General features: G+C 43.9%; 1 protein-coding gene across 2 annotated transcripts in view; it reads right to left on the bottom strand.

Annotated features, from left to right (window-relative positions):
- Positions 1-16,386, bottom strand: part of PPFIA3 (PPFI scaffold protein A3) — a gene marked incomplete at its 3' end in the record, with an annotated part of 942,579 nt that overhangs the window by 16,271 nt on the left and 909,922 nt on the right. For both annotated transcript variants that reach the window (XM_077467171.1, XM_077467170.1), the window contains 1 exon segment: positions 7,037-7,130. In XM_077467171.1, coding sequence (XP_077323297.1) covers positions 7,037-7,130 — 94 coding nt within the window.

Here is a 16,386-nt window from a genome sequence, read left to right as displayed (position 1 = left end):
GCGGTGGCCCGGCAGAAGAACCGAAGAGGGGGACAAGACCCCCGAAGTCGGGAGAAGAGGCCGGCGGTGCGAAAGAAAGCCGGACTCCTCCGCTAGCAAAAGAGCTACAAGAAGATAGCATGTTGAGGGCACGCGGCCTGGTACGGCTCAGGGGGGGGCACTCGCTCGCCCCCCCTTTCCTGGCCAGCCGGGTAGCGTGCTTGGACAAGGGTCTGTTGTGGACTTGGGGGGTACCCCCACGCCGATTTTTTTTCGGCGTTGGGGTTCCCCTTTAAGTCCATACCAGGCGGCGGGGCCAGCGACGTCTCCTTCGCGGGCCCCGCCTACCTGGAGACCCGCTCAAAATGAGCGGACTTTCCTCCGCGTGTGTGGGCGAGTCCGTTCATTTCAAAAGTAGGGCGGATAGTACGGCGGACTTAGTACGCCGTATTAGTCCGCTGAAAAAGTGCCGTGTGTGGGCAAGTAGCCCGTTCGGAAAGTCCGACGGACAGTCTGGCGGAAAGTACGTCATACAGTTCGACCGTGTGTACGCGGCATTACAACCTATTATTGCTGCTCCATCAAGAGAAAAGAGTATAAAGGGGGAAGGGCCTGCCTGGGAGACTGGGAGCCACAATACAACCTAAGAAGCAAATAAACAGGAGCGTCATATTAAACAATATACACAGATCAATAAAGTACTTAATATTATAGTCACTATTTAATTTTTTACTTAATATCCAGCTAATATACTATTTATTAGGCGGTTCCTTACGTCTTATTTACTTCAATGCATTTTTTTGCCCGCCCCGGTATTTCCTTTGGTTGCGCTCAGTAAATAACAACCCCCCCTTTTTCTCTACAGGGGGTGCCCCAGGGGAGGTCTTTGCAGGATCCTTCCTGCCTACAGGCAGTAACAAGAGATAAATGAATAAAAAAAGATTGTAAATCTGTATACATCCCATTACTACATTATCACCATCCCCCCTCCATGGAAGCCTCGTACACTGGGAAGCCATGCACTCCATCTAAACGGGTCTGCTGTTTTTAATTGAATAGTGTGTTATACTCACATGACACTGTATCTGTCTGTCTACCCTGTCATTTATCCTTCACTAGAATTATATCTTATGCTGTATCTCCACCCCTGAAGAAGGAGACTATATTAGCTCCGAAACGCGTAGGGTGATCATCTTTATAGCCGATCTTGTATAAGTGATCTGCTTTTGTTTACTGTACAATTTATCATGACTTGTATAAATCTTTTTTTATTTTTCACATGATTTTATATTAATTCAATAAAGAAACAAAATTGTTCTTACTATATTTTATGGTTGTACATGCCTTTAAAGTCCACCACCAGGGTTTTTTTCTATTGTTATAGTTTCTATATTGGATGTGGCACAACAACTTTACACAGCATTGCCGGCTTACACCCCCTTCTTTAATGACAGAGTATTGGGAGTTTAATACAGGGTCAGCTACTTCAGCAATACTATGGGATGCTTTTAAGGCCTATGCAAGAGGACAATATATATCTGCTATTAAAACGGTCAATAAGTCTCAACGAGTAAAGAATGTCGCTTTGAAGTTTATAGTAGATGAAAAAACAGCCCACTATGCGGATATGCCCATCAGTGCCGCCTCATCAGCGCATATGAATGAAGGAGAAAAATTACCTGTTTGCAAAATGTTATAACAAACTATGAAACATGATTTTTGTTTAGTTTTTTCAACATTTTCTGCCTTTTTTTGTTTAGAAAACTTGAAGTGATTGTAGCCGTACTGCTTGGACCTTGAAGGGGACATACCCCAAAAGCTTGTCCTGAAAAATTGTATGTTAGTGCAAATAAAAAAAGTATCACGGACAGTACTCAATTTTCTTTGTTTAGCAAAAAATAAAAACCCCAGTGGTGATTAAATACCACCAAAAGAAAGCTCCGATTTGTGTGAAAAAATAAATTTAGGTACAGTGATGCATGATCGCGCAATTGTCATTCAAAGAGTGATAGTGTTAAAGGTGAAAATTGGTCTGGGCAGGAGGGGGGTTTAAATGCCCAGCAAGCAAGTAGTTAATGCAACATTATTCTATGCTAAGAAAAGCCATTGCTTTGCATTGGAAGAAACCCTGTCCTCGTACGCTTTTATATTGGAAACAACTAATAAATAATAATCTTCCATTGTACAGAGACACCTATAGGAATAGGGGTTGCCCTAGTAAGTACAATAAAGTTTGGGCAAAGTGGTTGGACAAATCATACACGGCATCTAATGTAGATGGAGGGTAATGAATCATAGTCTGGGTGTTTCCTTGTAGGGGATGCCTGGGGCTATTGGTGATAGAAGGGACTAATGTGTGCTTCCTCCTTTTTCCTTTGTATATGGTGTGCGGCTTGACATTTCAATAGAATACATGGGATGGCCTAGATAAAATATACTCTTTGGTAATTATCATATCCCCCCCCCTTTTTTTTGATTGATAGTTGCTATGCAATGTGATGGGATCTTGATATTCTACTAATATATTTCAGGTTGAATGTGTATGATGTTTTGTCATGTTTTTTGTTTGTTTAAGAAATTAAATAAAAAGATTTATTTAACCACTTCCCGCCCAGTCAATAGCATATTAAAGTCCGGGAAGTGGTTCTGTTATGACTGGGCATTAAATGATGTCCAGCAGGATAACATGACCACACGCGCCCGCGTACTACTCTGGGGGGTGATCAGGGATTTTTTTTCTACACTTTGTTTGCTGTTACAATGAAGATCACTGTAACAGCAATGTTTGCAATGGTCATGAATGGGTTACATCTGATCACCGATCTGTGATTGGCCATAGCGAATGATATGGTACAAAGTGTTGTGATTGGCCCAGGTACCATGTGATAGCTGTAGGCCAATCACAGTATAGGAAACACAGCTGTTATGAATGAATGTATTCATAACAGCTCTGTTGACATTGTGATCATGTGATCGCAGACCAGGCCCAGAGTACCTGCCCAGTCCCTTAAATCGGAGCAGGCAAAATTACGTACATATGTAGGTGGTTTTGCCTGCATGCACTGCCCTGCTGCAGCATATGTACTATAACTGGTGGTTAAATGTTAATCATAGTGGGAAAAACAGCTTTTTCTTTTGAGTAACAAAAGGTAGAAATCTGTAAAAAAGTTTGTTAAAACCCCCGTGCAATGTATATTGATCACCCAGAGGAGAATGGTTTTATTGCCAACAAAAGTGGAGTAATGCACTGTACACACGACCAGTTTTCCCATTGGGATAAACTCTGAAGGATTTTCCAAAGGAGTTCCGACAGAATTCTGCTGAAACTGTCTTGAATACACACGATCACACCAAAGTCCAACCGCCAAGAACGCAGTGACATACAACATGTATGACGGGACTAGAAAAAGGAAGTTCAATAGCCAGTAGCCAATAGCTTCCGTCTTGTACTTGCTTCAGAGCATGCGTCGTTTTTGGTACATCAGAACAGCATACAGATGAGCTGTTTTCCCGATAGGAATTGGTTCCGTCGGAAATATTTAGAAAATGTTCTACTTCTAGGTCCGTCAGAAATTTCAACGTAAAAAGTCAGATGGGGAATACACACGATCAGAATATACGATGAAAAGCTCCTGTCTGACATTTTCTGTCAGACATTCCACTCGTGTATGCGGCATTCGTTTTTAACTTTTGTATTTCAAAGCACAAAAATTGAAAAAAATTGAATTTTAGAAATTAGAGATTTCTGTAATTTGTAAATTACTTTACTATGCTTCCTAATAGAAACAAAAGTCTAGTGTATTTATAGACTGGAATAAATATAGAATAAAATCTGCTTGGTTATCAACACTGAAATAACACTAAAATAACACTGGTCAAACGAGGAAAAAAAAGCTTTTTATCATTTTGTTATATGGTCTATAGATTGCATAAAAAATAAAATACGTATTCAAGATATTGAAACGTTTCTTGTACTGAAAAAAAATATATATTCTGTGTACTACTTTATTTTCTTAAGTAATTACAAAAATATATATGTGTACTACTTTATTATCCTAAAGCAGAGCTTCAGTAATTTTTACATCTTTCCATCTATTAAATCTTCTTGTTTTAACTTTGGAGTGTGAAACATTTTTTTAATGCCAGGAAAGGAATCCCACTTCCTGTTTCTTGTCTGGTAAAAAGCCTAGGCTTATGACATGATGCACAGCTCTCTCTCTCTCTCGTGAGAGTTTGCCAGGAAGGGGAGGGGGGGGGGTTAAGTCATAAGAGGGCCAATGAGAGCTGCAGAGCTGGAGGTGTGCCTCTGTGTGTTTGTGTAAATCCAGGAAGTCTACAAATGGGTGAAAAGAGGCGTTCGACCCATTTAAAAGTCAGCAGCTACAAAAAGTCTAGCTGCTGACTTTTAATAATCAGACACTCACCTGTCCCACGGTACAGCAATGTGGGCGCACAAAGCCTCGTTCCCCTCCCCCGTTCTCTCCGCGGTACCGGCATTCTAACTGTGGGCGCCCGGGTGTGGCTTCACATCCAGGCATGCACTGCGCATACGTGAGCCGTGCTGTGACCTGTAAATTGACGGGCAATCTTCTGGGATCTGTGATATGTCCCAGAAGACTGCAGGGAGGGAGGGGGAGAGGTGATCTTCCTTCCAGTGCACCAGGGGAGGAAGTGGGAGCCTGTAAAAACTGGGTACCTGCCCCCCCCCCCCAAAAAAAATGACGTGCCAAATGTGGCATGTCAGGGGGTCATCAGCACCTAAAGCAGACGAGATGAGAGTCTACTCCATAATCATGGCTGGTGAAGACATCTGCCCTTTTTCTGTTGAGTGGTATCTACAGCTGTTTCATGTGTGAAACAACTAACAGACTTTTTTTTCTCTTTTTACGATGTATTTCAGTATTACTGGCCTAAAAGGTCAGTAACATACAGTAGTATAGATGGCTTATATGCCCCAGTTATACAGGCATACCCCATTTTTAAGTACGCAATGGAGTTTATTTACTAAAGCTGGAAAGTGCAAAATCAGGCTCACTTCTGAAAGAAACCAATGAGCTTCCAGGTTTTATTACCAAAGCTTAATTGAAGAAGCTGGGGTTAGAAGCTCATTGTTTTCTAAGCAGAAGTGAGCCCAATTTTGCATTTCCAGCTTTAGTAAATAAACCCCAATGTGTACTTAAAAGTGGGGTATGCCTGTATTGCTTTAGGTTCCAGATTCTGTTGAAACCACCCTGGGTGTAACAATTTTCTATGCCAATTAAATTATGTAAAAAGAAGAGCTGCGCTAAAAAATTAAAAAAGTGTTCTAAATAAAAACTTCATGCAATTAACACCATAAGTGGTCAATGAAAGTTAAATTAAGTGAGCGTAAATATCAAATGATGTATAATATGAATTAAATGGAAATAAATAAATCATATAATAAATAAATCATACAAGAATAATCTGCTTTGTTTATATGAATTGTGGCACTTTCGCTTCATCGCCTGGTATCTACATTGAGGACAGTCCGGTGTGGTTCCTGTGATGGTTTAGCCAGATCTTTGACTTATGTACCCTTTTGATCTCAGGTAATACTGAGATCTCAAGTTCTGGTAAGCGGCCCCCCCTTTTCTCCTAATCGGTGGAGGTGCTTCTCTTGGATTGCTTTCCTCACGAAGTGATGTGGGTGTCAGTTTCCCATTTTCCACTCTAAATTAATTAACACCATTTGCTGATTAATCACAACCGTCTGCAGATTTTTGTTAGGTTTGATTAGATGAGATCTTTACACCATTTTTGACATAGGTGATTATTCTTGTATGATTTATTTATTATATGATTTATTTATTTCCATTTAATTCATATTATACATCATTTGATATTCACACTCACTTAATTTAACTTTCATTGACCACTTATGGTGTTAATTGCATGAAGTTTTTATTTAGAACACTTTTTTGTTTTTTAGCGCAGCTCTTTTTATATTGTTTATAGTATCGGAGTATTACGATCTGAGTTGCTGCTTATAGGGAGGGTTTTCAAATAGCGCAGTTTACCCATTTTTTCTAATTAAATTAGGTACCTATTTTTTTTCTTCAAAATATTTTTATTTTATTTATTACAGGTATTTTTAACAGGTTCCCGACCAGCGCACGCCGATGTACGTCGGCAGAATGGAACGGGCAGGCATATTGGCGTACAGGTACGTCCAATTTTCAATGCCGCCCTGCCATCGCGAGCGTGCCGGTCAGGACCCCCGTGAGTTCGGTCACGGGTCCCGCGGACTCGATCGCCCCGAGTATACCCACGATCGTCTCACGGGGCGGCTGAATGGAGCAAATGCCATTGTAAACAGCATTTTCCCATTCTGCCTAGCAACTAGTGAAGCTGATCTCTGCTCCTTGTGATTGGAGCAGAGATCAGTGTTCACTAAATGAAAGCCCAGCCCCCCCCCCACAGTTAGTAACACACCCCTAGGAACACTTAACCCCCACACTGCCACCCACTGGTTAACCCCTTCACTGCCAGTGTCATTTACACAGGAATCAATTTTTTTTTATATATTTTTGGGGGATATTTATTATAACAAAAAGTAAAAAATAATGGCTTTTTTTCAAAATTGTCGCTCTATTTTTGTTTATAGCGCAAAAAATAAAAACCGCAGGGGTGATCAAATACCACCAAAAGAAAGCTCTATTTGTGGGAAAAAAAGGACGTCAATTTTGTTTGGGAGCCACGTCGCACGACCACGCAATTGTTAGTTAAAGCGACGCAGTGCTGAATCGCAAAAAGTGGTCTGGTCTTTGACCAGCAAAATGGTCCGGTCTCTAAGTGGATATAGTGCCAACAATTTACGCAGTGCTTTACATATGTATATATTGTACATTCACTGTCCTAAAGGAGCTAACAATCTTAAATCCCTAATTTATATTAATATAAGCATATGCATACTAGGGACAATTTAGATGGGAGACAATTAACCTACCAGCATGTCTTTGGGGTGTTGGAGGAAACCCACACAGGCACAGGGAGAACATGCAAGCTCCAGGTAGTAAGGAACAATTATGGAACTTACTTTTTCTTGTTCCTGCGGTCTTTGTCCACAGGTCCAGCTAATTTAGACAGGCCCATAGGATCAGCTGGGGATGTCTCTTCAGAGGGGGTTCCGGCTGAAATATAGTACAAGGCAATGAACATGAAAGATAATGTGTAACAACTCCATCCAGTAGAGGTGTTTGTGATGAAACCTTCTACATACCTATATATCCATATATTTCTTCGATATATATCCACAGATTGAATAACAGAATAACTTGGGCAGCTTTAAAGTTAGTCCTGGGTGGGCAAAAGCCTCACTAAGATATATAAGACATCTATCTGTCCTCAAACCCGTTTAACCCATAACTTGGAGAATAAAAGGTGAGGTGGCTAAATACACTAAAAGTACTTCCATTTGTCTTTGCATGTTTAAAACAGAAAAATCAGTCTCACTGTACAGATGTTTTGAAAGGATCTTTGTGTTTTAGATAACAGTAGTCAGAGGCACTTGTTTAAAGCGGAGGTCCACCCTAAAGTGGACCTTCCGCTCATCGGAACCCTCCCCCCCTCCGGTGCCACAATCGGCACCTTTCAGGTGGGAGGGGGGTGCAGTTACCTGGATAATCCAGGTAACTGCACCCACTTCCGGGATAGCTCTCTGCGGAAAGGGGCGTAACTTACGCCCCTTTTCGCAAGTGCCCGCCCCTTCCTGCAAGTGCCCCGCTGCCTGCTGGGAAACACACAGATCCCAGAGGCAGCGGGGACCGTCCTTATTGCGCAGCGCGATTCGCGCATGCGCAGTAGGGAACCGGGAAATGAAGCCGAAAGGCTCCATTTCCTGATTCCCATACCCAAGATGGCGGCGGCAGGACCCGACAGAGCGATCTAGAGATCGGCTTCGGGTGCCGACATCGTGGGCGCGCTGGACAGGTAAGTGTCACTATTTTAAAAGTCAGCAGCTGCAGTATTTGTAGCTGCTGGCTTTTAAAAAAAAAAAAAAACGGTGGACTCCCGCTTTAAGCCCCTTAGGGAAAAAGTATACAGCCGTATCAATCAGCAATTTGAGTGGAATTAGGCTGTACATGGCTGTGTCAAGTCATACGTGAGCCCAAACAATCATTACCTTTTGTGAAACAGTAATAAGTGAGGTAATAAAAAAATGACGATTATTGGATGTATACATTTTCTATGTCTACCAAAATCAGAGCATAGAATTAAAAATAATAATCTGTTACTCTGCAGTTTTACCTTTCAAAAATAATTATGTGCACATGAGTAAAAAGGTTTATTGACAACAAGCTAACAAATTAATATTTAAAGCAATATTAAAGTGTTACTAAACCCATTACTATGAAAATAGTGCATCCCCACAGTGCCCACAGCTTATAAATCATCTTTTTACATTAACATATTGCTACTATATACCTTTTTGAATGATCTGTACACCACGGTTATATGATAAACTGCAGAGTTTCTCTAGTGCTGAGAGTTCAGGAAGGAGGAGATTTCCACTGCAGCCTGTATACACACCTACATGTGTGATGTCAATATCATGTGACCTGGCTTGGTCTGATCAACAAGTAAATGTGCCCTCCAGCATAAAAGACACAACTGAGCATATGCAGGTTTGTTACTCTACCTGTGTTTAGCTGGCCAGATAGACAATGCAGGGAGGGAAGGATCTATGCATACAGGATAAAAAAGCCTTTAGATACAATGCAGAGGCTTACCCCCTTAAGTTTCACAGTGAGTATAACAAGCATGCTATGCTGCATATACAGACTGATTTTACTGTTGTGGGTTTCGTAACACTCACTTTAAGCCAAAGAGCAACCATTTATTATATTGCAGATACTAATTATTAGATGTGATGGCTGTATTTCCTTTCTTTTTTTTAGGCTTTATTTTTACCTACGAATCCAACCAGAAAGTCTGTTTTTTTTGCAGACCCCCCCCCCCCCCCCCACACACACAACCCTGTACTCAATCATGCAGAGTGGGGGCACTCTAATCAGGGGCGTAACTAGAGATCACAGGGCCCCATAGCAAAATGTTGTATGGGCCCCCCCCACCAAAAAAAAATGAACTAATGCTATTAAACAACAGACTACCACACCCATGTGGCACAGTACCCAGGCAACAGCTTATATAAATTTTGAACAACAAAGTATGCAGTATACTGTATGCAGCCCCTGAAGGGAACACATTGCTGACCTCCAGGCCTTTTAAACAATTTCTGTTCTGTTATATAAAATGAAATAGTTCAACTCACCATAATGCAAAATCAGTGGGATCCCTGAGCGTGTCACTTGCCATCATCGCCTGCCACCAGATGCAGATTGTAACTTGTCAAACGTTGCGGAATGTCACCTACCACATGTTGCGGATTGTCCACTTGCCACATCCCAGATTGTCACTTGCCAAGTCACCTGCCACACATTATGGATTGTCACTTGCCACATCCTGGATTGTCACTTGCCACACATTATGGATTGTCACTTGCCACGTCCTGGATTGTCACTTGCCACGTCACTTGCCACACATTATGGATTGTCACTTGCCACGTCCTGGATTGTCACTTGCCAAACATTAAGGATTGTCACTTGTCACATCACCTGCTACACATTGCGGATTGTCCACTTGCCACGTCGCCTGCCACCAGATGCAGATTGTCACTTGTCACACTTTGCAGAATGTCACCTGCCACATGTTGCGGATTGTCCACTTGCCACGTCCCGGATTGTCACTTGCCACGTTACCTGCCACACATTACGGATTGTCACTTGCCATGTCCTAGATTGTCACTTGCCACGTCTCGGGTTGTCACTTGCCACGTCACCTGCCACACATTACGGATTGTCACTTGCCATGTCACCTGCCACACATTACGGATTGTCACTTGTCTTGTCACGGATTTTCACTTGCCACGTCACCTGCCACATGTTACGGATTGTCACTTGCCACATCCAGGTTGTCACTTGCCACGTCACCTGCCACACATTACGGATTGTCACTTGCCACGTCCTAGATTGCCACACATTACAGATTGTCACTTACCACATCCTAGATTGTCACTTGCCACACATTATGGATTGTCACTTGCACGTCCCGGGTTGTCACTTGCCACGCCACCTGCCACACATTACGGATTGTCACTTGTCATGTCACGGATTTTAACTTGCCACGTCACCTGCCACATGTTACGGATTGTCACTTGCCACATCCAGGTTGTCCCTTGCCATGTCACCTGCCACACGTTACGGATTGTCACTTGCCACGTCCCTGGTTGTCACTTGCCACGTTGCCTGCCACACATTATGGATTGTCATTTGCCATGTCATGGATTTTCACTTGCCACATCACCTGCCACATGTTACGGATTGTCACTTGCCACATCCAGGTTGTCACTTGCCATGTCACCTGCCACACGTTACGGATTGTCACTTGCCACGTCCCGGGTTGTCACTTGCCACGTCGCCTGCCACACATTATGGATTGTCACTTGCCATGTCACCTGCCACACGTTACGGATTGTCACTTGCCACGTCCCGGGTTGTCACTTGCCACGTCGCCTGCCACACATTATGGATTGTCACTTGCTCTGCCACTTTGTCACAGAGTTAGGCAGCAGATTATCAGTCAGGCAGCAGAGAGATAATGTCATCTCTCTGCTTCCTGGCTGCCTGCACAGTGAGGGGGAACTGCACTACAGGGATGAGAGGGCAGCGAGAGATGATGTCATCTCTATGCTCCCCCGCCTGTCAGCTCCCTGATTGGCCAGCCCACTCATGCCCACTCTCATCTGCCTCCCAGTCCCACTATCACCCGCGGAGCCGCTCGCGGACCACCCGCGGAGCCGCTGACTACCTGCGGGCCGCCCGCGGACCACCCGCGGAGCCGCGGACCACCCGCGGCCGCCCGCGGACCACCCGCGGAGCCGCGGGCCGCCCGCGGACCACCCGCGGACAGCCCGCTCTCACCCGCTATCTCCCGCGGAGCCACGGAGCCTATCCTCACCGGGCCCCACTTGACTGCGGGCCCCATAGCGCCCGCATGTGTTGCTATGGCGGTAGTTCCGCCACTGACTCTAATACAGGAGGTGTTACTGGCCAGTTCACCAGTTGAAAACAGAGTGAAAAACCCTCAGAAAAGAAAACCAATACAGCCACCACATATAATATATGCCTGGTAAGCTGCAATATATTACATTGTTGGCTTTAACTTTTTTAGATGCTCTGTTCTGGAAATTCCAGCACTATAAAATCCTACTATTTTTTTCTCTTTGTTATCAAGGGTCTGGACAGTTTATTTGCCATCATTAACCCTGTCAGTACTGTGAATAGTAAGTAAAGGTTTTCTTCCAGTCACTTTTTCTGTAAAGGAAAAAAAAATCCATACCAGTGTAGCGGATGACATTTGGGATCAAATGTCATACGCAAGTAAATTTTGTTTTTGGCTTGAGAACAGTAAAGGTTCTGAGGGTTAATTGTGTAGGTAGGCCTTAACACCAAGGCTGTGGTTTGGAAGTTCTGCCTGTGCATGTGAACAGTGAGGTGCACATGACAGGTTAGAACCAGATCTGGTTGGATATTTAGGTATCGGCCTTCTCTGAGCCAATCAGTGGGAGTGCTGGGGCCCGCTGAGGAGTCTGGGAAGGGGTACTTAAGGGGGTGTGGGTCATGTGTTCGGGGTTCCGGAGTGGTTCGTGAGACCTGTGTGGTCTGGTCTGGTTCCAGGACCGGGGTAGCCCTGTGAGGGGTCCTGGTCACGGGGTGTTCGCACATGTTCCTGTCAGTGGCCCCTGATAGACCTGCTTGGTCTGGGGTAGGGATCCATCCATTCCCGAGTCTCGGAACCTGCTGGTCTGAGGCTCAGTAACTGAGTGAGGATTCAAGTGTCCGGGTGTGCTCTCGACTTGGAGGGACACCGCAGCTCATGGAAGTGACTGAGGGAGGACTCTTCAGAGGAGGGCCGGCAACTGACATCCTGGGAAGGACATTGAGCAATTCACACTTTTCCAGTACCATTGAGGAGACAGGAAACGTTTCAGGTACGGAGGAAAAGGGTTCCCGTTCACCCTTAGTTGATTGTTCAAGTTTGAGTCAACGTGCTGACTGCCATGACCTCTGGCTAGAGATCTGTTCAGCCTTGAAGTACCCAGCTGTGAGTGGCTACTCTCTAGGTGGAAATAGAGACTTTGCTAGACCTGCAGTTCAAGGTGCCCGAGTTCTTCACCCGTGCCCTCTGTTTCCTAAGAGACTATGTTAATTGAGAGTTCATACTGCAAAATAAAACCTTTTAAAGAGGACGTCATCTGTGTCAGTATTCAAGTCGTTGGGTATCAACCCTGGGAACCCCTAGACGTGGAACAGCAGGCCAAGAGAAGGTAACCGGTAAGCCCATAAAGTCAAGAACGCCCTGCAACGGGTTATGGCCGCAACACCAGGCATTGTTTACATTGCTGGGGATTCTGGATTCCTGGCCAGCAAATCAATGGGCCAGAAGACATCAATGATTGCCAAGGAAATGATGGGTGCCAGAATATGCTACTTCCTTAATAACTGCTGATGGAAAGGAAGCTGTCATATATAGTAGTGGCAACATTTCCACTACTATATAAGACATTTGGCTCCTTTTATTATATATGCCGTTCTGGCGAATGCTCGAACAAGGACAGTTTGATCTGAATTAGTGTTTGCACAAAACATGGAGCTTGTTTCTAATGAAAACGTGCAGTCAATAACAGTAACACTGCTCTTGCTGCGTGTTTCGTCAGAGTGGTGGGACTTTCTCAAGCAGTGTGGCTCTTCAGAGATTAAAGGCTCCGCAAATCCATTGCTCCTTGCAAACATGCACTGACCATTGTCCACTACATTCTGTCTTCCAATTATAAACTACCTGCATATTAACAAGTGGATGATTCTTACATAGTTAATATGAATTTTTGGTCAGTCTCTAATGTTCCTAGCAGGATGATGTACAGTGGATATAAAGTCTACACACTCCTGTTAAAATGTCAGGTTTCTGTGATGTAAAAAAATGAGACAAAGATCAATAGCTTCAGAACTTTTTCCACCTTTGATGTGACCTATAAACTGCACAACTCAGTTGAACAACAAACTAAAATATTTTAGGTTCAGGGAAGTAAAAATAAAATAAATAAATAATATGGTTGCATAAATGTGCACATCCTTAAACTAATACTTTGTTGAAGCACCTTTTGATTTTATTACAGCACTCAGTCTTTTTGGGTATGAGTCTATCAGCATGGCACATTTTGACTTGGCAATGTTTACCCACTCTTCTTTGAAAAAACACTCCAAATCTGTCAGATTGTAAGGGAATCTCCTGTGCACAGCTCTCTTCAGATCACCCCACAGATTTTCAATGGGATTCAGGCTCTGGCTGGGCCATTCCAAAACCTTAATCTTCTTCCATTCCTTTGTTGATTTGGATGTATGCTTTGGGCCGTTGTCATGCTGAAAAATGAAGTTCCTCTTAATGCTCAGCTTTATAGCAGAAGCCTGAAGGTTTTGTGCCAATATTGACTGGTATTTGGAACTGTTCATAATTCCCTCTGCCTTGACTAAGGCCCCATGTTCCAGCTTTCCATCATGCTTTTCTCTCTGGGTATGGTGTTCTTTTGGTGATGTGCAGTGTTTTTTGTGCCCAACGTATCTTTAGAAATTATGCCCAAAATGTTCAACCTTGGTTTCATCAGACCATAACACATTTTCCCACATGCTTTTGGGAGATGTGTGTTTGCAAAATTTAAATGGGCTTGGATAACTATATTGTGTTTTTTTTTTCAAAATTGACGCTCTTTTGTTCATAGCGCAAAAAAATAAAAACCGCAGAGGTAATCAAATACCACCAAAAGATAGCTTTGTTTCTGGGGAAAAATGTACAGCATCGCACCACCGTGAAATTGTCAGTTAAAGTAACGCAGTGCTGTATCGCAAAAAATGGCCTGGTCATTGAGCTGCCAAATCTTGGGCTGAAGTGGTTAACAATGAGATCCCTCTGATGCTTTGGAAGCTCTCTGCGGACCATGGCTTTTGCTGTAGGATGCGACAAAGAAAATGTCAGGTAAGACCTACTAGAACAGCTGAACTTTATTTGGGGTTAATCAGAGGCACTTTCAATGATAGGTGAGTACTGACTCCTATTTAACATAAGTTTGAATGTGATTGTTTAATTCTGAACACAGCTACATCCCCAGTTATAAGAGGATGTGCACACATGCAATCAAATTTTTTTATTTTTACTTCCGCTCCCTAAAAGATTTCAGTTTGTTTCTCAACTGAGCTGTATGGTGTGTAGGTCACATTGAAAAAGTTCTGAAATGATTTATCTGTCTCATATTTTTTATTTTTTATTTAAAGAATGCTGAATATACATATATAAACAGTAGACAAGACAATCATCTAACTTTCGATAGATATTCCCACAAACCTATACAACTCTTATGCCACGTACACACGACCGGACTTTGAGGGACTAGGTCCGACAGACTTTCGACGGAGTTCTGATGGAGTTCTGACAGTGTTCTGACGGACTTTCTGAATGAACGGACTTGGCCACACACAATCACACCAAAGTCCGACGGATTCGAACGTGATGACGTACGACCGGACTAGAATAAGGAAGTTCATAGCCAGTAGCCAATAGCTGCCCTCACGTCCGTTTTTGTCCGTCGGACTAGCATACACACGAGCGGATTTCTCGGTAGGAACTGGGTCTGGCGGAGTTCTGGCGGAAAAATTTGAAACATGTTCCATTTCTAAAGTCTGTCACACTTTTGCAAATCAAAAGTCCACTGCAGCCCCCACACGATCGAATGGTCTGCCGGAATTGTTTTGATGTTGAAAAGTCCGGTCGTGTGTACGCGACATAAGTATACATTTATGACCATCCATCTAAACATGCTTGTCACCCTAGTAGCTGTGACTAAAAGATTTTAACTATAGTTATCTAGGATTAAAACCAGAGCAAGCAAGGCCATTCTTTGTCTGGGAGGGAATATCAAGGTATCCGGAACACTCCACCTAGCAACCTGCGCTGCATATGCGCTATTATCGTGGATGGAGACCCCCCGGGGGGAAGGCTAGTCTTGCGCAGTCAATCAGATTATGAGACGGCTTGTATTAAGCAACTGAGACTAGTCGTCTTCTTCTTACTTAGGCTTTGGCGCTCACTCCTCAAGATATGGGAGTGGCGCTAATCTGGGGTAACGCATTCTAGAGTATTTTCACTTTTAGGGGAAAGAAAGATGGGCGACACCCATGGTGTCTCGTGAGGGAAAAGAAATAGCAGAAAGAAAGGGGAGTAAGGATGGGGGAGTAAGCGGGGAGGGGGTGAGGATGAAGCACCAATGGGGGGCCGCTGAACCAAGGCCCAATCTGCCAAAGGACTGCCTTTCTAAGTATAGGACTTGCAATTGTCTGAGTATCTAAACAGTACCCAGTGCATCCACCGCGCACCGTGTTCCTCCTCTCTCTTCCCCCCCAAAGCAGCCGTAAGGCATTCCATCCGCTGTATGTCATTGATCCTAGCAAACCACTGTGCTACTGCCGAAGGGGACTGTTGCTTCCACATACTGGGAATACACGCCCTGGCTGCATTCAAGAGGTGCTTTAGCAGGCATTTGCGGTAGCGCTTACTGGACATTGGGGTCAGGTTCAGTAGTATTGCCGCTGGGTTGTCCTTGAGATCCACATCAGTGAGTTTGTGGATGATTCCCAGTACCTGCCGCCAGAAGGGCGTCAGCACTTCACATTCCCAGAAGATGTGGAGTATTGTGCCAGTCTGAGTGCCACATCTCCAACATAGAGGACTGTGTCCCGGGAATATGGAGGCTAACACCGAGGGGGCCCTATACCAGCGCGTAAGTACCTTGTAGGAGATGTCTTGGTATTTGCTACAAAGGGAGGACTTTTGCGCAAAAAAGAGGATTCTATTTTTTTGATCTGTTGTAAACTGCATATCCTGAGGGAGCTCATAGTTCTACTAGTCACTGGGTGGCCGGGAGGTACACCCACAGCCCCGTGAGGAAGACCCGCTCCTATAGGGGAGATCTGCGTTCCAAGTCTAACCCAACATCAAAAATAAAAGAAGCGAGCCAAAGAAAAAAAAAGTAAAAGGGGAGCGAACATAAGTATTCCAGGCTTAGAGCGGGAGCTCACAGTTCAATGTCCTGTGAAGCTTACGGTTGTCAGTGGTTAGAGTTCATCTCTGTGGTTTTGTTGCGAGCATGCTGGACCTGTGGGAAGAAAAAAAAAAAAAAAGGAAAAAAAGGGGTAAGCAACAAGCACTGGAGACACCAATCAGGGTTCAGTGTCTTGAGGATCTTGCGGTCGTATGCGCCGAGTACGACAGTTGCGATGT

Source organism: Lithobates pipiens, unplaced genomic scaffold, assembly GCF_037356315.1.
Source record: "Lithobates pipiens isolate NorthernLeopardFrog02 unplaced genomic scaffold, aLitPip1_a1.2 Scaffold_48, whole genome shotgun sequence".
Classification (NCBI taxonomy): domain Eukaryota; kingdom Metazoa; phylum Chordata; class Amphibia; order Anura; family Ranidae; genus Lithobates; species Lithobates pipiens.
This window is presented reverse-complemented; position numbering and strand designations above follow the sequence as displayed.